At 39.7% G+C, this 21,399-nt stretch overlaps 1 protein-coding gene across 1 annotated transcript in view; it reads right to left on the bottom strand.

The window, feature by feature from the left end:
• Positions 1–21,399, bottom strand: part of KAT14 (lysine acetyltransferase 14) — a 45,567-nt gene that overhangs the window by 6,061 nt on the left and 18,107 nt on the right. Inside the window, exons 4-8 of the mRNA XM_075564028.1 lie at positions 10,748–10,929; positions 8,606–9,022; positions 7,906–8,471; positions 1,554–1,690; positions 446–621 (exon numbers count right to left, since the gene is read on the bottom strand). Of these exons, the coding sequence (XP_075420143.1) occupies positions 446–621; positions 1,554–1,690; positions 7,906–8,471; positions 8,606–9,022; positions 10,748–10,929 (1,478 nt within the window). The remainder of the gene's footprint in view (positions 1–445; positions 622–1,553; positions 1,691–7,905; positions 8,472–8,605; positions 9,023–10,747; positions 10,930–21,399) is intronic.

Below are 21,399 nucleotides of genomic sequence, written 5' to 3'. Positions count from 1 at the left end.
TCAAAGTCCATGGTGTCCAACTGTCTGAAAACACCTTTGGCCTTTGACTAACTCTCTAGGGAGCAGCTACATGAACAAAGCATGGAGAATCAGTAGGCAAAAAATAAAAAATACCCAAACACACAAAACTATCCATCTGTGTATCTTTGATAGACATTACCTGTTATCTAAACATACGTAGAAGCAAAACAGGATATATCTTTTACTCTGGAAGTAGAGACAAACAGGGAACAGAAACAAAAACACTGTTTAATACTTTAGTTGTTGGCTTCTTCTTGATTTTAGGAAAACAAGAAGTATTTATATTTTAGTATTTCTACATGTTAGTAGAGACAAATCAAATGAATAAAGGTTTTAGGATTAGATGACACACATTATGTTTACACAAAATTAAGAGTAAAACTCTACAGAAAATGGATCTGCCTAGTTTGGGAGAGAAACATACCCGGCCAGAAAAACTCATGACACATAGAGTTTATCGTTGGGATGTGGTTTGGCTGAACATAGCAGTAATCGAGAGGTGCATCGGGCTCAGGTGTCCAGTGAGGGTCACTCCTGTGCAGGTGGGTGCGAATCTGTGACAGAAGCTGTAGTTTGGGTGGCTTTGTTTCATAGTCACGCCTCAAATGCCACAGAAAAGAAACAAACCCAAGTCACGAAACGTTTCTGGTATTATTCCTAGCCCTCTATTTACATTCATTCCTTGATCTGCTTGAAATCTTAAACTTGTTTCTGCTACTTCATATGATTGCCAGCTGGATAATCGTTAAAATGCTTTTCTGCTACGAGAGACAAAGTTCACGCTGTAAACAGTCATCAAGCCCTGTTCCTCTGTACCCACGATGTATCAGGTGCTGCCGGGAGTTTAATGGTCAGAGAGGAAAATCCTGCTTCCACCCAGGAAGGTCTAAGAGAGCAACACTGCTAGTGCTGTCAGGGGTAGGCGGAGAGAACAACCCAGCTCTGCTAGAGAGGAGGGGATATTTGAGCAGATGTGTACATGACCTTTCAAGATGTCTGCCCAGAAACAAGTTGCTGGACAAGACGGTATGTTTTCTTAGACCCAGGGGTAAAATATTGGCAAGGATTCTTTAGGAAACTCAGCTTTCATTTCACCATCCAATGAGATTCATTATTACACAAAAACCCAGGCTCCAGTATCAGTTATATGCTTGATTAATACGCTGCTTCCAACTCTCCTAGTTCTTCCTTAAATGAGAGCTAAATGAATACCAAGAGTCTTCAAAAAGTTCCTAGAAAAATCCCATTATTGTTTCATTTTTCCACACAATTTCTGAATCCCCCTTGTGCAATGTACACTATTTTAAATACAAATTAACATATTCTTCCTTTTTACTCTTCTTTCAAAGGATTACCTTTTCTGCAAAATACTTGACAAGGCATAGGATGAAACTGGATACAAAGCACTGATCTTCGTCCTTGCCTGTGCCTCTACCATATACTGATCTCAACAGGGGGGGGGAGGAGGTGGTAAGAAAACACGAATTTTACTCTGCACTCCACAGTCAGCACCACACGCCTTCTCCAAGTACCTGATATAAGGTTTTAAGATCCGGGACGTGTAGGGGCTGATGATACTTTGGTCCGCAGCCATATCTTCTGACCCCACAAGACGATACAAAAATTTAGTGGTTTGGTGCCGAAATCCTTTCCTGTGTGGCAAGGCAGTCTGTAGGGAAGAAACACTGGTTATACAAAAACAAAACTATTCAGAGAACTGGTTACATTTCCATGTAATTAATCCTTAAGATTTTGATTTATAAAAAAATCAGGTCTTTTTGGAAAATTCAATGCTCAATAAACAAAATTTTATAAGTATCTTTGTATAAAACTAGATATAAAAAAAGAATACCAGGCCCTGCCCTGACAGAGAAATTCCCAGATAGCTCCAGGACCTGGAAGGAAGTCCCTGGATGGCTCTGCATCCTAGCAAGGAAGGCTCCAACCAGTCTGGGGGCCAGTAAAAGTGCTAGTTTTTACCTTTCTTCTTTTTCACTCCCTTCCTTTGTTTCTTTTGAAAGACATTCATTTTCCTTTCCCTTTCTCCTCCCACATTTTCCTCAACACTTTCCCTGTGGTAGTTACATAATCTGGTGTCATTTTGAGGATTCAGAGTGAAGGGGTGGAGTCTAACCTGTAAATCAGGTAGTAGCTTGATGGCCTCATTTGGAGGCGCTAAGAATATAAAGAGCTGGCTGGAGGCGGGACACATGCTCACTCCCTGCAAGACATCCCTGTGGAGAAGACACATGGAAAGAAGCTATGGAGCCAGGCCTCTGGAGCCAAGAAGCCATGTGGAGACCCGTCAGCACTGAGATGCTTACAATGTCACTGGATCCACAAGACTTCCCACCCACTGGCCTGTGAACTTTCTGCATTTGGCATCATTGCATGTGTTTTGTGAGTCTGAAGAAGACTTTATAGATTGGTATCAGACATATGGGCTAATATCAGACTTATGGACTTGATCTGGACTGGGCTGGGATGTTTTCTCAATAGTCAACTGCTCTTGTATGTAAAGCTCTTTCTTATACACATATGCCTGTTTATGAATTTGTTTCTCTAGTCTACCCAGATTAACACACTCCCTTATTCACCCTTCTGTTTTGTTGGTTTCTACTATTCCTTTGTAGGAGTCCTGGTGGCATAAAGGGTTTTTTGTTAGACTAACTACAAGGTCAGCAGTTTGGAACCACTAGCTGCCCTGCAGGGAAAAAAATGAGGCTTTTTACTCCTGTAAAGATTTAGTCTTGGAAACCCACAGGGGCAGTTCTAGTCTGTTCTATAGGATCCCTATGAGTTGGAATTGACTCAATGACAGTGAGCTTGAGTGTTTTTTATTATTCCTTCTTGGAACCACTTGACAGAGTCAACTACCCCAACACAATCTAGCAGCCCTCCCAATCTTTATGGTAGCAGCAAGATGCTGTGGAGACTGAAGCCAGTCTCAGTCCACATGAAACAAACAAATAAGAAAAACAGGCAAAACAAAAGAATAACATGAGGACTAGAGGAATTTTCTGATGAAATCCCTGAAACTACAGGTAAAAGAATACAGCAGAATAGAATGTTTTTCTGACAATTTCAACAGATGAAGAGCTTGAGAGATATAAAATAGAAAAACTAGAACCTTACCCCAAATAGAAATCCAGAAGATGAACAGTAAGGTAACAGAATTAGAAAATTATAAAGGACCAGACATACAAAAAATGAGCAACTAGAAAGTAGAATTAATGAGCATGAAGATAAATCTCTCAATATCAATATACAACGGGTAAAATCACCAAAAAAGCAAAAGAGTCTGCAGAAAGCCTTTGAATTTTGTGGGTCACTATCAAGAGGAACATCTTACATCTCACTGGAATCTTAGAGTAGGAAGAAACAAACAAAATCCAGAGAGAAAATAGTGCAAAAAATCCTGATAGAAAACATGCCCAATAGCATAAAAGAGGGGGAAACAATTATCCAGGAAGCTGACAGGATAGACACCAACGGAGAACTCCAACAGAAAAACATACTATATATAGTTACATTGTCCAACATCAAGGAAGAACACCAATATGAGTATGCTAGGATTTTTCAGCAGAAACTATGCAGGCAAGAAGGCAATGAAGCGACATATAAAATCTTTAAAGAAAAAAATTAGTAACCAAGAACCTTATATTCAATAGGATTATCCTTCAAATGTGTGGGGGAAATGAGAGATTTCTAGACAAGAAATTAAAGGGATCTGTAAAAACAAAAGCAGTATTACAAAAAATAGTAAGGGGTAGTACTCAACAACAATAGCAGACAAACCCTAGATCAACATCCAGACCACTACCCAAAGAAAGATGTTAATCAAATGTTTACAGAGCTGAACAAAGAAAGAGACAAAGCAACAATAACACAGGCCAATTAAGAAAAGTTTTTTCTTTGTGATTTGGGGGACTTTCCCCTTGTCCTATAGGGTCACTATGAGTTAAAACTGATCATATGGCAGCAGGTTTTTCATCTTGTTATGGGATTCTGCAATAAAAAGAGAGACTACAAACAAGTTGGATACTGCAAAGCCAGAGCACAGCTTTGGAAGAGTGGAACATAAAAAAATAAGTTAAAAATGATACATATATGGATGGTGTGAGGGCAATTTAGAGTTAAGACTTCATAGCAATTTTTATAAATATTTTAAAGATCTAATTTTTTCTTCGTCAAACCTTGCAGTAAACATCTCACACCATTTTAATATATAGAAGTCAATGGTTATTTCATAGTAAATGTTTCAGAGGGGAGGGCGACTCCATGAAAAATTCTATAAAAGATTCTAATTTTTCTTTTGAGTTTCTGTGCACAGGTGAAGAAATTGTGACATTTCATAACAAGATGGGAACATTTTAGTTTTAATGAAGGTGTTTGAACTCTGAAAGACTCATTTTGTGTTTCAGGACATTTAAATCTATTTATTGTACCAAACTCACCACTATCAGAAGAACGTATAAAGAAACTGATACACACAACCAGAATACTATGCATCACTGAAAAAACCAAAACCAAGAAGCACCTAATGACATGAATGGCCCTGAGAACATTACACTAAGTGAAAGTAGCTGATCAAAAGGCCAAATATCACATGAGACCACTGTTATATGAAAACAAACAACAACAAAGTTAAAGACTGTGACACCAAAGGGAATGGGCTTGGAAGTTTGTATTGGTTTATAATTTTCCATTCTGGTGATGTCTTTGCCTGGCTTGGGTTTCAGGGTTATACTTGCTTCATAAAATGAGTTTGCTAATATATTGTCTGTTGGTATACTGTGAAATAGCTGATGTAGGATTAGTGTTTATTCTTCTCTAAACGTTTGGTAGGATAACCCTATAAAATCCAGTCCACTTTTTGGTGTTGACATAATTTTTAAACAGTAAATTTATTTCTTCTCAGTTGTAAGCTTATTGAGAATTTTTATATCAGTCTGTGGTGATTTATACAGATAATATGTGTCTAGAAAATAATCCATTTCTTCGAGGTCTTCAGATGTTAGAATACAATTTTTCGTAGTACTTTCATTATTTTTTAAATTTCAGTGGGTTCTGTTGTGATCTTGCGAATTTTATTTCTTATTTGAACAATTTACATTTTCTCTTTTCCTTTGTTAGGTTTGCCAGTTTTTTATTGATTTGGTTAAATTTTTCAAAGAACCAAATCTTATCTTATTGATTTTTCATTTTCTGATTCATTTACTGCAGCCTTAATTTTATTATTTCTTTTCTTCTAGTGTCTGTGGGGTTGTTTTTGCTGGTCTTTCCCCAATTGTAGTTAATGTGCTGAGGTGTTTTGAAGATATCAATCCATTGCCTTTTATGTGCATGGTTTTGGTAGAGAAATCTGAACTTATGTATCCTAATCCTAATTGGTTGCCTTTATTTGCAATTGTTCTTTTTTCCTGTGCTTTCAGAATTGTTTCCTTTACTTTGATATTGGAAAATTTAATTATACTGTGTCATGGTGATTTTCGTTTGGCGGGGGAGGGAATCAATTCTGTTTGGAGTTCTCTGTGCTTCAATAGTTATTTTATGTTCTATCATACTATTGGGGAAATTCTCCTTGAATCCTTCAGACACTATTTTATCTGTAGTTGATATTTCTTCTTTCTGTTCTGGGATATTTATCAAATATATATTGCTCCTTTTTGAGAGTGACCCATAGAAATCCCACGTTTTCTCCAGCTTTTCTGGTCATTTCTTCTGGCTTGATCTTCTTGTATTTTGGTCTGAAAAGATTTGTCTTCGAGATCACGGATTCTTGATTCCATTGCCATAATCCTTCAGTTTTGTTCTTTCAAAGTGTTATCCAGTTCTAATATTTTAGTGTTTGCTTTTTGAACTGTATTTTTAGTTGTTGGATTATTTTTGTTTGTCAGAATGGTCTTTTAGAGCATTTTTTGAGATTATTACTATAATCTCTTTCATAAGAGGACCTACAACCCTGAAACACCGCACCCCCTTTCCAGTGGCTTCTCTGGGTCCCAAACTGTACACAGACCAGTTAACTGGGTTGTTTTCATGTAAAGAAACTGCTGGTTTTGATACACAGCATTATTGTTGTTTGTATGCTTTGAGTGCAAAGCAATCCCCATGCACTTATTGTGTAACCTGGGTAGTCAAGGGTCGCCAGGCAAGTTGGCACCAGCCTAACCCTAGCAGGAGCCAGCAATGGAAAATTATTTTTGCCTCCATCCGGTTTGGAGGTTGCCTCCCAAGTCACCGAGGAGTGTCAGAGAATACCAACATGATAGGGGCAAGAAGGAGACTACTTACAACACCTTCCGCAGGAGCTGCCAGTCCTGAATGTCAGAGTTCAGCCCATTTGCTCTTTAATGTGGGCCTGCGAGGAGCCAGGTGCTAACACTTTGAATCCTGGATCTCTGTAGAAACGCTCAGTCACTGCCACACTGATTCTCTCCCATATTATTTACCTTCCCAATTCTGCATCCACCCAAGGTCAGCCAGTCCTCTCTGTGCTCTAGGGAAGTTCTGGCACAGTTCAGCCCCCAAGAGTCCCAGCCAGACATTGGGAGTCTGTTCACAGCAAACTAAATCTCCCCGAGCCAGCTGGAGTGCAAGGGGGAAGTCAGGACTCTCTCAGCACCAGGGCTCAGAGGTTCATGAATCCTCTGGTCAGGTTTGGGTTCGACTCCTGCCCAATCATGTCGGGTGAGCCATGATTAATTAGCAGTGGACAAGGAGGGCACCATCAGCTCATCACTAAAGTCTGGGTAGCCAGACAAGGGGCAGATTTCTTGGTATTCTGCAGGTCAGCACAGAATCCAAGGGTTTCATAGGAGTCCCTATGTCAGTTTGTCCCTCCGAGGCTCTGGGATATAGTTAGTAGATTACCATTCCTTAGGGGAGGGCTGGATACATTTCCAAATGTGCTTGATACATCTGATGTATGGATTGTTATAAGAGCTGTAAGAGCACCCAATACAATGATCTTTAAAAAAAACAAAGGAAGAAATCAAATGACATAGTGCACTGGGAAAATCTGCTGAAAGGGATTTTGTTAAAAAGCAAAGCTGTGCCTGACCCAAGCTATGGAGTTTTCAAATGCCTCATATGAACATGGAAGTTCGACAATACATCAGAAAGACCAGAGGAAAAGAGATGCATTACGGTGTTGGTGAAGAATATTAAAAGTAGCACAGACTGCCAGAAGAACAAGCATATTTGTCTTGGAAGAAGTCCAGCTAGAATGGTCCTTTGAAGTGAGGATGATGAGACTTTGTCTTGATTACTCTGGACACAGTATTGGAAAGGACCACTTATCTGGAGATGGGCATCAAGCTTGATAAAGGGTCATGCATAAAAGAGGAAGACCATCGATGTGAGGGACTGAGACAGTGACTGCAACAATGGGCTCAAACAGCAATGACTGTGAAGATGCTACAGGACCAAGCAGTGTTTCAACCTGCTGTACAGGGGTTGGACCAAATCAGTGACACCTAGCAACGATTATATATTCTGACAGTTCTGAGTAGATTTAACTGTTCGACGAGCAACTGCTGACACCACAGATGTTTACAAGTCTTCAGAACCTCCCCAGCAGTGTCTAGAACAATTTACAACTTCAACAAATTTTTGATTAAGTTAACGCAAAAAACCATAAACAGTCACCCTTTGGGATGATCTTCAATGCTTTCATTTATCTCTAGAACACCTAGTGGGGTAAAAAAGAACCCAGGTGGAGAAAAAAAGGAAAAAGCACAAGATTATTTTGGATGTTTCTCTTTTCTCGACCCAAACGACTCAGGATTTTAAGTCACAGAACTACTGCTATTCATCCTCCAGTGGCACCTGCAACACCTCCTCCCCACCCCCAGGGTTTGAGCATGGTTCAGCACTCACCTGGTAACGGTCAAGAATTCTGAAGTCCTGGCAGGTTGTTCTATAGGTGGCGTGGCCAGCTGGAAACCTAGAAATGCCTCCTTCCTTGGCTCCATAAACGCCATCAACTAATAGAAGAGCAGCATTAACAACTTGATCCAAGTCAAAAAGTGGTAATCCCCGATCCCGTTTTGCTTGTCTGACAATCAATTTACGCTTGAGTCTCCGAGCTTCAGGTGTCATGGCAACAGCACTGGGACAAGCTTCCAATCTCTTCAGAATCAGCTTTTCCTCATAGATGCTCATGGGTGTATACTTGGGGCCTTTAGGTTTCGTGTCCTTCTCCAGTTGAGGCTTCCTATTTTCTCGAGTTCTTGTTTGCAAAGATGTATTAGAATCGGAGTCTTCACTGTCAATGTCCATCCGGTCTGGTTTTTCCTCCTCACTGTCTACCTCCTGCTTTATCTGTTCTGGTCCTCTGACCTTTCTGCCCCCAACCACTGTCCCAGAAGCAGCTGACCCAGCGGGGGGAGGGATGTACTCCATTCCTGGGTCTATGACTCCATCACCGTCCATCTCATCATCATCTGCACAGAGCACAAAACAGTGATTAAGGCACAGGAGAGAGGAAGTGCAGGGCCCACACACCCAAAAGAGAAACCCCACAAATTTACATAGGGTCCAAACATAAAATAAAGGATTCAAGGGAAAGAAATCTTACCGTGAAACAAGGCTTGTGGGGGCATCACATCTGGAATGAGGTCTGCTTCTGAAAGTAGGCTGGGAGTGGCTGAATGAGAAGCAGGTGTTCCAGGAGCAGAGAAATCCAGCGATGGGGAAGGAGAGGGACTTGTCAGGGGGGTTCGATCGGAGGAGCTCAAGGATGAAAAGTCAATCACTTCTCCTTTTTCAAGAATAACGTCTGGCCTGCGGCCTCGGCTAATAAACTTGACAGGGGTAGAAGAAGTGCTTCTGTCGAGGAAACCAGCTGCCTCCTTCTGGGCTCTTCTAATGTCTTTAGCTTCTTGAGTACGCGACCTTTTCTCTTTTAACTCCATGGCAGATTCCACAGGATTCCGACTCACTCGTTTCCTGAGTCCCTCCACAGTAATGATGGGGTCTAACATTGGTTTTGAGGCTGGTGGAAAAGGGTACATATTTACATTCTTACATAACGACTCAACTTTTCTTTTGCTAATTTATTATTGTGAACCTACAACTCTATGTTCTACATAGAGAAAATGTACTAGAGCAGTAAATGCTAGAAGTCTGATAATGGTCATCAAGAGGCATTCTCATATACTGTCAGGCATAATATTACTATAATTTGGGGGAGGACAATTTGGGAATCCAGAGAAAGTTTTGAAAGAATATGCTTTTGATACAATTATGTTACTAGGACTTTATAACAAATGTGTACAGTTGTAGCACTGTTTAAAATAACTAAAAGAACAGTAGAAACAAGATGTCCATAATAAATGGTTTGGGAAAACACTGTACAGTCAGTCAATGTCACTGCCATTTCGCACACTACCAAGTGGATTCCAACTCAGAGGAACCGTAAAGGACAGAGAACTAATCCTTCGTTTCCAGACTGTATACTTTTTATTGTTAGATCACTATATTTTTAAATGCTCAAATTAATTTGTAGCTAGGGAAATGGTTTCATCAATGAGGCCATCAAAAAATAAAAGTCATTCTTTTTCTCTCCAAATAAACACTAAAAGACTTGTGTATGTTTACAGGACTAGAGTACATTAGTTTTTGCTCAAGGAGTGACTTGTAGGTTTTAACCACCAGTCTAGCAGAACAATACTCTCACCACAGTATCGCCAAGGGTCCTCAGTCATATAATAAAACACGATAAAATAATAATAAATTATATCTACATGTATTACTATGGGAAGATATCCAAGGTATACTGGAATACAGGGGGGAAATGGAGAATATTATAATATGACTGAATTTATGTTTTTGAGAAGCAAATTTAAAAATGTTTATCATTCAATATACAGGGATAATTTCCAAAAGCTGTATTAAAAAGGTAATAATGGCTATTCTGGGCAGTGAACCTGGAGGAGGAAGTGTGAGGAGGATACTAAATCTTCCTATTTTATGCCCAACAATGTGACTGAATTTGTTTTTCCAATTATATTTAAAAAATTTTATATCTTGATAGGATGCCTGGTGGTATAGTGATTACATGTTGGACTGCTATCTGTAAGGCCACTGGTTCAAAAAAACCACTAGGGAGAAAGACAAGGCTTTCTATTCCCCTTAAAAATTTTTAGATCTTGTTTAAAATAGTTTTAGATTAAAAAAAAATCAAATCAACAGTCAAGTTATTGTATATTTCTTTAAACTGTGAAAACAGCGTATGGTTAGATCACAAAAGAAGAGTCCTTATCTCTTGTAACACACACTGAAATATTTAAAATCAAATGGTGAGATTAATATCTGAGATTTGCTTCTACACAATTTTGTTCCCCACCCCCAGGGCAGGAGTGGGAGGGGCTGATACCTCGGGCTCTAACTTGAATGCCGCCACTCGGAGTGCGCTGTGAAGTGAGTGAAAAGTACCAGAGCATTTACTGTATGATTTTCCACTTTTGTTGTTTAAAATTCTCCAAACAGAGCATTTGAAGATGAAATTAGATGGAAAACAACGCATTTTTCAGATACCAACAGATGTTTACAAAACTGAGAACTTCATTAAGGAAAAATTTTGTAATTTAATGTTTACTTACAGCATACAAAAAATATGCCAAAATAAAGCTGCCAAACGGAGATACCAATGGGAAGTCTGCCTCCTGAGCTGTTGTGGGTGGCCTTTGATCTGGCTGGCACCTTTCTCCTCACGTACCTTTAACTTTCAGAGTAGAAGCAGACAACTTCTCTCCTTCAGGTTTCATTATAGGGGGCTTGTTGTGAACAAGTTTCCACCATCCTGGTTCTCCAAATTCCTGAGCGCCAGAACGGAAGTACACAGGACTTCCCACACTGAGGCAGCCAGCTACTGTGCTCCACCAGGTGGAAGTCTTCTTCCTAAAGAGCGCAAGAATTTAAAACTGATTGGTGTCTAAATTCAATCACATAAAAATATCCCTTATCTATAGCCTCTATGCTAAGGCCCAGTGTATGTTGGGCTGCCAACATCAAGGTCAAATCCACTGGGTCCTCCTCAGGAGAAACAGAAAGCTTTTGGGGATGAGGTCATCAGATAACAGGCACAGTAAGCCTCCTCAGCAACCTCCGAGGAGGTTCGACTACGAGGGACATCTTGGCACCAAGAAAACCGACTTAAAAGCTAAGGAGACCAAAGCGTATGAAAGGGAACGCAGCACCGTCTGCTGACAGACGCCTCTTTACCACTGACTAGTGGCAGAAACTGCTTCTGTGAGCCCCACACCTCCCTGGCACAGCTGCTTGTTTCTGGTCAACCAGACATCTCACATCTTACCTTCTTGGCCTCTGGGGACCCCGTATGGACAGACCACATGGAAAACTTGGTGCGGACTTTCTCAGTATCCAAGCCACATTTTTAGCCATTTTTTCCCCTACCTCCTTTTCTGCCTCCTTCTCTAGTACACCCTGCCTCCCCCATACTCCCCCTCCCCCATTTGGCACACAAGTTCACATTCTATCACAACCAAAGAAGCAGAAACTCCTACCCACAGGAGGTTTAATTTCTTAACTTTATTTTCAATTTATGTATTTTTCTTCTATTATACAATGCTATTATTTTAATCTAGTTGTCCCCCACTTGTTTGCCAGTGAGACCCCACCATCCTGAGAATATGCATTCCTCCCAGGCAAAAAAAGAGAAGCAGGCCTTTTGATTTTGTCATATGAACCCAATCAAGAATTTTGGGAGAGGGGGCTTTGAGCGCACCCATATCCACAGTGTGACAGCAACAGAACCCCAATACCCACACCCAAGCCAAACCCCAGTCTTTTGTCTCTGTCAACTCTTCTTTCTTTCCTCCTGTTCTCCACACATCTACACGTTTTGTCCTTTTTCTCCTTGGAGTGCTGGTGCGTAGTGGTTACATGTTGGGCTGTGATCCACAAGGTCCACCGTTCAAAATCACCAGCTGCACCATGGGGGAAAGGCAGGACTTTCAACTCTCTTAAAGTTACAGCTCCAGAAATCCATAGTGGCAGCCTGTACCTTGTCCTACAGGGTCGTATGCCATCGACTAGATGGCAGTGATGTTCTCCTTGTCTTTTTTTCTTCTTCCCTTCTCTTTCTTCTTCCTTTGTTTTTTCTCTCTATTTTAGTAATATTTCTATAAACATATATACACAGATATCTTCATCTGCTCTGAATATTTACTTTTCCCTGCCCCACTAATTCTCTTTTGCGCTCTCTTTTTTTTCGTGAAGTATGCATCCATGAAGACTATGAGTTCTGATTAGCCCTGTTAAAATAAATTTTCCTATTATTATTAAAAAAAAACTGTTGGCCAATCCACATGACTGCTTATTATTACTGTGGCAGGGCATGAGAGCAAAAGTGGAGATCTGGATTGGGTATGAGCAGAATTCCTGTAAGACATCAGGACTGTATTTCCCAGAAGCCCTGAACCTTCTCAATATTTTAAAACCGATTTTCATGTCTTTAGGAAGAGAGAATCACTAAAGAGTCAGTTATGTAGGTGATCTCTCTCTCTCTCCCTCCCTCCCTCCCAGGAGATACCTGATAAAATTTCTCCATGTGAAAAGCCCATTCTGTGCCTCTCAAAGTAGATCTTCATTTTGGAAAGGCAGGTACCTGAAGCAGCTCTAGAAACATTACTATCATTTTTAGTTTATTCTCTCACTTCTTCCACGCACATCTCCCTTATACATCTCTCTCCCCATTTCTCTGTTTCACCATTTTTCGGCTCCTAAAAGACCCTTCCTATGTCTCTAGACAGAGCCAATTACCCCTCCACGACCCAGCGTGACGCACATCACAAATAACTGTACCACAATGCCAGGGAAATATCAGTAAGCCCAAAACATCAAGAAAAACAAAACACACACACACACACAATTAAAACACCCAACTGAAGAGAGTACCCAGAAAGAAGCCCTGAAACTACCAAAAGCAGAATTCAGAAAAATGCTGCTTAGGTTCCTTTATGGTGATAACGGGGACACTCACGAGAACAAGAGAAGAAATTGAAAAACTAAAATCTTTAAACTAAAAGAAATCTCAGGAGAGAAACAACAAAATAAAAGTAAACTACATAGTAAAAGACCTGAGAAGTAAATGTTAGAAAAGGGAATTTGAAGTAATGAACTTCAAGATAATCACTCTATGATCAACAAAGAGTGAAGAAATCAGAAGAAAGCCTGGAAACGGCCTGGGGTGCCATCAAAGTATCAACCTATGTCTAAGTGGGATCCAAGAGCAAGACGAAAAAAATCTACAGAGAAAATAGTATGAGAAATCATGGGGGGAAAGTCCCCAACATCACAAAGGAGCTGAAAATAACTATTTAAGAAGCTGATAGAACCCCAAATAAGTCTGATCCTAAAATAAAGCACCATGACATATTGTAATACAATTTTCCAATTTTAAAGAAAAGGAGAGAATTCTGAGGGTAGACAGAGAATTCAGAACAGTCATTTACAAAGAAAACCGTAAGGATAAAGTTGGACTTCTCAGCAGAAACTATGTAGGCAAGAAGACAATGGAGTGGCGTATATATAATTCTGAAAGAAAAAACAGACTAATGAAGAACCCTGTACCCAGCAAAATTATCCCTCAAATATGAGGGAGGAATAAAGGTATATCCAGACAAGGAAAAAAACTAAAGGAATTCATTAAAACAAAACCAGAATTACAAAAAATATTAACTGGAACACTGTGGGCAGAGAAACAAGAGCAGCAGGCAAACCTGACGGCATCAGAGTGACCACCACCAACAGGACAAAATCAATGAAACGGGACTCAAAACAACACAGGGATGGAGGAGAAACACAGACCTTAACAAAGCCACACACCCAAAGGGAAAAGAAGCCAAACACAAACAGCAAAATGACAGTAACAAACCCCAATATATATAAACTAAATGTAAATGGAATAAATATACTAATCAAAATAAAGAGTACAGCAGACTGGGTTAGACCACAAGACCTTTGTATAAGTTGCCTACAAAGGACACAACTTAAATTCAAAGATAAAAAACAGAACAGAATGATCCCTTCAGGACCAGGGGTGTGAGGGTCGATACTGGGCGGGTAGAAGGAGAGTGGGTTGGAAAGAGGGAGCCGATTACAAGGATCTACATGGGACCTCCTCCCTGGGGGTGGACAACAGAAAAGTGGGTGAAGGGAGACTCTGGACAGTATAAGATATGACAAAATAATAACAACTTATAAATCATCAAGGGTTCATGAAGGAGGGATGAACAGGGAGGGAGGGGGAAAAATGAGGAGCTGATACCAAGGGCTCAAGTAGAAAACAAATGTTTTGAGAATGATGATGCCAACAAATGTGCTCGACACAATGGATGTGTATATGGATTGTGATAAGAGTTGTATGAGCCCCCAATAGAATTATTAAAAATAATAATAGTAGGTGATATCAACACAATACTCATAGGAAACAGACCATCCAGAAAGAAGCTCAATAAAGAAACAGAAAAGCTAAATAATAAAATCACCTAGATCGAGCTCCTAGATATTTAGAGCACTCCACCCAACAACACAATATATAATTCTTCTCCAGTGAACACAATACATATTCTAGAATAGATCACTTGTTACTACAAAAAGAAGTTGAAACCCAAAACCCCTGAGATCCTACAATCCATTTTATCAGATGGCAATGCTATAAAACTGGAAACTAGATAGGGACGCCCCCTATCTCCACTCTTACGCAACATGGCACAGGAATATGAATCAGAATCATCAGACAAGAGAAAGAAATCCAGGGAAGCGAATTGGCGAAGAGAAACATGTTTGTAGATTATGTGATTTTATATAGAGAACCCAAGGGGTCCACGGAAAAAGACTGTTAGAAACAATTGAACAGTTTGGTAAATTAAATTAGCAGGATACAAGATTAACCAGCAGAAATCAACTGATTCCTATACACCGGACATGAAGAAAAAAATACCACTTGCGAAAGCCACACAAAAGATGAAATACTTGGAAATAACCCTAACCAAAGAAACAAAAGAACGAAGAAAAGAATAGAGTACTACACCAGAAACCAAAAAATAAAAGGGACCTACACAAATGGAAGATTATCCTGTGTTCATAGATAGGCAGACCTAATATTGTGAAAATGACAGTAAGACCTAAAGCAATCAACAAACAGAACACAATTCTAATCCAAATCCCATATTCATTCTTTGAAGTAATGGAAACCTACCAAATTCACATGGAGAGGGAAGAGATGCAGGATGAGCAAAGCACTTCTCAAAGAGAACAAAGTCTTGCACTAGCTGAATGAAAAAAGGACCTATTCCTCACCACACTCAAGATGAGGAAAGAGGGGGACCATTCAGTCACTGCCATACAACATTGTGCTAAAAAAACAAACAAAAAAACCCCTCACTGCCAATGGAGTTGATGCCAACTCATAGTGACCCTCTAGGATATGGTAGAACTGCCACTGTGTGTTTCTGAGACTAACTCTTTATCTCTTTACCAGAGTAGAAAGCCCCTTCTGCCAAGTAGCTAGTAGTGGTATTGAACTGTTGACCTTTAAGATTGTCGCCCTATTAAAAACTGCTGTACCACCTGGACTCCAGCTAAGGTCACCCCAAGGCAATAGACACTCCTATAAGAGTGCTCAGACAAACTTTATTGGAAATTCAAGAAGTGGAAAGTTGAGCGTGGAGCCATTTGACAGGGAGAGATCACTGTATTTAGAAAGTTCAGTGGAATCTATTCAAAACGAACTGATTCTTTCAGGTACTCACTGAGGCTCTGTTTAGATGCCAACTAAAAATCACTGGTCAGAAGTCTATCAAGAGCTCAGATCTTTTCTTTTGAGGATGCCCAATGAACATAAGCCAAGACTATCATTCACTATTTCATCCTCTCTTTTCTTTTTTATGTTATGTCTTAGTCTAGCAGGCATGGTTACCTTTGTGAATTAGTGTTTCTGAAAGTGTGCCCCGTCTTCAACCTACATTGTTTGTGTAAACAGTGTCCAGTCACTTAAGTTTGAAATCTAAGTCAATAATCCATGTATTTTAGTCTAAAAAGCTGTCCTATACATGTATACTTTGCTTTTCTCTAATGTTTTAAATTCTATACAATTGGCTAAATTAATGATACTATCAAAAGAATTACCACTTGCCCCTCAAAAAGGTTAATGAAGTCTTGAAGGTAAACGAGGAATATATATAAACTTTGGATATATTAATGAACCTTGAGCTTGTACTTAATTGTAGTCCTCAACTACAAAGACTTAGTTCTTATGATGTGGTCCTACTCAATACTTGCCCTCATGAAGAAATCACTGAAGATATGGGTGCTATCGCAAGTGTGATAACGAAATCAAAGGGTGCCTCGTTATCAGAAAGAATAGCATCTGGGGGTCTTAAAAACAAGCAGTCACCTAAGTGAGATATCACCCAAGTCCACAGGGAAGAAGCAAACCAACCTGTGAGGCTCAAGGATTATAAACAATGGAATATAAGACTGGAGGAGCAGTATTAGAGCTTAAATTCTGAGCACCAGGTTTGCAGAAGGCTATGGGTAACAGTGAAATCTATTTGCAAGATCCTCGGATGGATTAAGCCTCAAGGGAATCGCCTCTGACTGCTATCAGAGCACACTGGGAAATGGATTGTTCCACACATGGCTTAAAATTTAACCCCTTAGCAGTTGACCTCCCTTTTGACCCATGCTAACATTGTTTCCGTTTTTAGTATTTCCCTGCTTTCTTTTCAACTGAGGTTTTTCTCTGTTTCGTTATTGTTGTTGGGTTTTTATTTTTTGGGTTGTTTGTGTTTTGTATGATTTTCTGTATAAGAAATCCCAGATAACTGGATAGAGCAGAGGCTGCACACTGGTGCAGATAGGAGCTGGAGGCACAGGAAATCCAGGGTGGATGATACCTTCAGGACCAGGGGGTGTGAGGGGCGATGCTGGGAGAGTGGAAGGCGAGTGGGTTGGAAAGGGGGAACTGATTACAAGGATCCACATGTGACCTCCTCCCTGGGAGACGGACGGCAGAGAAGGGGGGGAAGGGAGACTCCGGATAGGGCAAGATATGACAAAATAACAATGTATAAATTACCAAGGGCACATGAGGGAGGGGGGAGCGGGGAGGGAGGGGAAAAAAAAGAGGACTTGATGCAAAGGGCATAAGTGGAGAGCAAATGCTTTGAGAATGATTAGGGCAAAGAATGTACAGATGTGCTTTATACAATTGATGTATGTATATGTATGGATTGTGATAAGAGTTGTATGAGCCCCTAATAAAACGTTAAAAAAAGAAATCCCAGATAGATAAATCTAAGGTAGCAACTGGATTAATAATTACCTAGGGAGAAAGATGGGGCTTTCTTTTCCTGTAAGGAGTTAAAGCCTTGGAAACTCACAAGGGCAATCCTACCGCGTCCTGTGGGGTCACTCTGAGTCAGCTTTGACTGGATGGCAGTCAGAGCAGCATGGCGTGGGAGGTTGGGGGGAAATGGGGAGCTAGCAACAATGAGCACATGAAGAAAATGTTCTGAAATTGATTGTGGTGATGACTGCACAACTCTTCTTAATATGATTGAACTATTGAATTGTATGCTGTGAACTATGTGCCAATAAAACTATTTTAAAAAAAAGATCTAGCGTCTCAGAAACCCAAAGAAGTAGTTCTGCTTTGTCCAATAGCCGTGACTATGAGTCAGACTTGACTCAGTGGGAGTGAGTTTAGTTAGTTTTATATCGTCTACGACTTTGACCTTGTTTTGCTATGAAATCTCTCATTTTTCCAGGAATTGTGCATAACAGTCCAAAGAGAAGCACTGAATTCTGACTATCCGGCTTCAAATCTGGGCCTACTATGCTTTAGCTGATTAGTTTCTTCATCAGCAAAACCAAGATAACAGCACTTACTGCAAGGAAATTCATACAAAGCGCAATTATCATGACCATCAAGCTCTACAGCTAAATCTAATGAACTTGAGTTGCTCTGATATATATATATATATATATATATATATATATATATATATATATATATATATATATATATATATATATATATATATCAAGCACACTTCTGAAGAAACACAACAATGTGATGCTACCATTCATCAGCAGCTACGGGAAATAATTCACTTTGCCTGAGGCAGTGGCTGCACATCTTGATCTATTCCTGTTGGCCTTTATGTGTTGGGGTGATATTAACACCTCACACTGTGCCCCACAAACACAAAGCTCAACCTTGTTGAAATAACCAAGACTGTCCAAAAGGTAATAAATATTTAAAAACAAATAAAACCAAGTTTTGCAAAATAACTAAACAAGAGTATAGCTAACAAAATGTTAACTACTCAAGTTTAGGTGCAAATTCTTTTTTTTTATTTGCTTTACCCTAAAATTTACTTTGTTGTTAAATAACATGAGGGAACTTCAAAAAGTTTGTGGAAAAATTGTATTACCTTTTAATTTTACATAAACTTTTTGAAACTCCCTTATGTATACAGTAAAACAGAGCAACTCATTAGTTTTTTTTCCCAATTGTTTTTTACATGTATAATTTAGGGTCACTGTGGCCGTTACATAATCGCCTGTCAACTTGCAAAGGGGTGGAGTCTAGCCTGTCAATCAGGTCGCAGCTTGATGATCTCATTTGGAGGCACGAAGGAGATGAATAGCTCAGTGGAAGCCAGATACACTCTCTCTCTTCTTTGACTCCCTCGAGACGTGACTTTTGACAAGCCACATGGAGACCCACGCCAGCACTGAGATGCTTCTACCACCAATGGATCCACAAAACTTTCCACCCACCAGCCTGTGATCTTCCTGCATTTGTTGTCATTGCATGGCTGCGTGTGTCTGAAGAGAAATTTATGGACTAGTATCAATATATGAACTAATATTGGATTTAAGGACTTGATCTGGACTGGGCTGGGATGTTTGCTTAATGTGCAATTGCTCTTTGATATAAAGTTCTCTCTTACACATATGTGTAGCTATGAATTTGTTTCTTTAGTCAACCCAGACTAACACCATCACAGACTATATTCTTTGAGTTGTGCAACTATTTTCACTCTCCTTTTCTGAGCTGTTCTTCTCTCATTAACGTCTACTCACTACTTGCTGCCTTTTAAGGTCCCATCTAAAACTTCTGAGTTGCTATTGTCAATTCATGGAGTCCCAGTGGTATAGTGGGTTATGTGCTGGGCGAGCAATTTAGAATCACCAGTGACTTTCTGTAGAGAATCAGTCCCAGAAACCCACAGGGGCAGTTTTACCCTGTCCTACAGGGTTTGCTATCAATCAGACTTGACTCAATGGTCAGTGAGTTTGGTTTTTTGGGTACTGTCAATTTTATCTTCTTGTTGTTAAAAGAATATAATGCTCAAAAAGAAGAAAAGAAAAAGAGTAATAATGCTCAAGGTAGACCATTTTAACTAGGTAAGATAAACTATTGTTCAGTTTTAAGAAGAAATGAAAGGATATTTTGGTTTAATACTTAAAGATTATGTCGGAGCAATAATTTTAAGAGCTCACTGCTTTCCATGGCTCTAGAAAGTCTAGAGTCCATGAAAAATTACAGACCCTGCTATGTTTGCACAATGCCTCATACCATGGATGAACCTGGAAGATATCGTGCAAATACAAAATGACACATTTTGTATGAAACCACTATTATAAAGAGACAAGAAAGGTTTTCACACTAAGATAAAATTACTCTGGTGGTCAACAAGGGTAGGAGAGGAACAAAGGGGAAGTCACTGGCTCGAGGGAATATAGGTATTAATTAGAGTGAAGGAAGATGGGCAAAAAATGATGAAAATAGAGCAAGACATTGGGATTTGAAAGAATTAAAGGCAAATGATTAGGGCAAAGAATGTACAGATGTGCTTTATACAATAAATGTATGTATATGTATGGACTGTGATAAGAGTTGTATGAGCCCCTAATAAAACGTTTAAAACAACAACAAAAAAGAATTAAAGGCAACAGAAGAAAATAGTGTTCTAGAAACAATCCTGCCATAGTGCCATCTACACTACAAGAAGATAGCTAGATAGGTATACAGACTCAGCAAGTGTGAAAGCGTGAGCAGGAATATACCCCCAAATATATATATATGTGTGAGTGTGTGTGTATATATATATATACATATATAACTGACAGGATATTTGTATATGTACATTTAATTCTGCTGCAAATATACCCATGAATTTGGTGGAGTATACAGGAGGCAAAGTTATAAATATTTTGTCGAAATAGTCAAACCACTTGGCCTGGGGGATCAGGACCACAGTTTCCAGGAACACCAAGGTCTACTGGCATTACATAGTCCACTACTACGCAGGTGAGCAGTGACTGAGCAGCCATCTAAGGTGGAACCATTGGCCTCTCCAGCTCCAACAGACAGAAGAGTAATGAAAATCAAAAGACACCTGGAAATAATCCATCTAATCTACCAATGGGCCACACAGACATCCGTGTCCCTGACACTAGAAGAACTAGATAATGCCTGCCTATCACCAACTTCACTGAAAGGATCACATTAAAAGTTCCTGACAGAGTGGGAGAGAAATGTGGAACATAACTCAAAATCTAACACTATAAACCTCAGTCAACCTTCAGATCAACCCCTGTGATCAAAGACCCATTTAAGATCAGAGGTGCAGGATCTACCCAAGGGCAAAGTCCAGAGGGCTAGGGAAAAAGGAGGAACAAAAACAGCACACACACAAAGAAAGTACACTAGGGGATGGTCCATGAGGGGATTGCAATGGATGAATTGAGACAACGTGGACGACTTGCTGAATGTAAAGATCATGATCTATTCTGTAAACCTTCACTTAATTCATAATTAAAATATATATTTAAAATGAAAATTCTGTTTCCCTTTTGATCAGGATTCTTTTATGGTTTCTATAATCAACATGTTCAGTCCAGGCAGTCCCTCAGGTTATGGAAGTCTAACTTACAGGTGACTCATACTTGTCTGAGTAAATGCCCCTTAAATGCAGGGCTTCAAACACGTCTGCATTAAACAGCAACAGACTGAAATTTTTATAATTTATGTGACTTGCAATAACTGGGCCAGGTCAAAACACTAGAGAGGAAGACTAGGAAGAGGCATACTGAACCTGGTGAGTGAGAGTGTGTTATTGGCAGGCCTGTGGAGGGTCACATACATTCAAAAGTGGCACTCTTGACCACTGACCGCTATCTCTGAGCTGGGCACTGCCAACCTTGAAGCCCTGCTTTAATATTATGCCCTAATTTTGAAACAATTAAGCCAAGCCACTCTAGCACCAAATTCTTCATCAAAATCACCTTCACTCTTTGTACATACTTTTAAATAATTGAAAACCCTTT

The sequence above is a fragment of the Tenrec ecaudatus genome, chromosome 12 (assembly GCF_050624435.1).
Source record: "Tenrec ecaudatus isolate mTenEca1 chromosome 12, mTenEca1.hap1, whole genome shotgun sequence".
NCBI classification, from domain to species: domain Eukaryota; kingdom Metazoa; phylum Chordata; class Mammalia; order Afrosoricida; family Tenrecidae; genus Tenrec; species Tenrec ecaudatus.
This window is presented reverse-complemented; position numbering and strand designations above follow the sequence as displayed.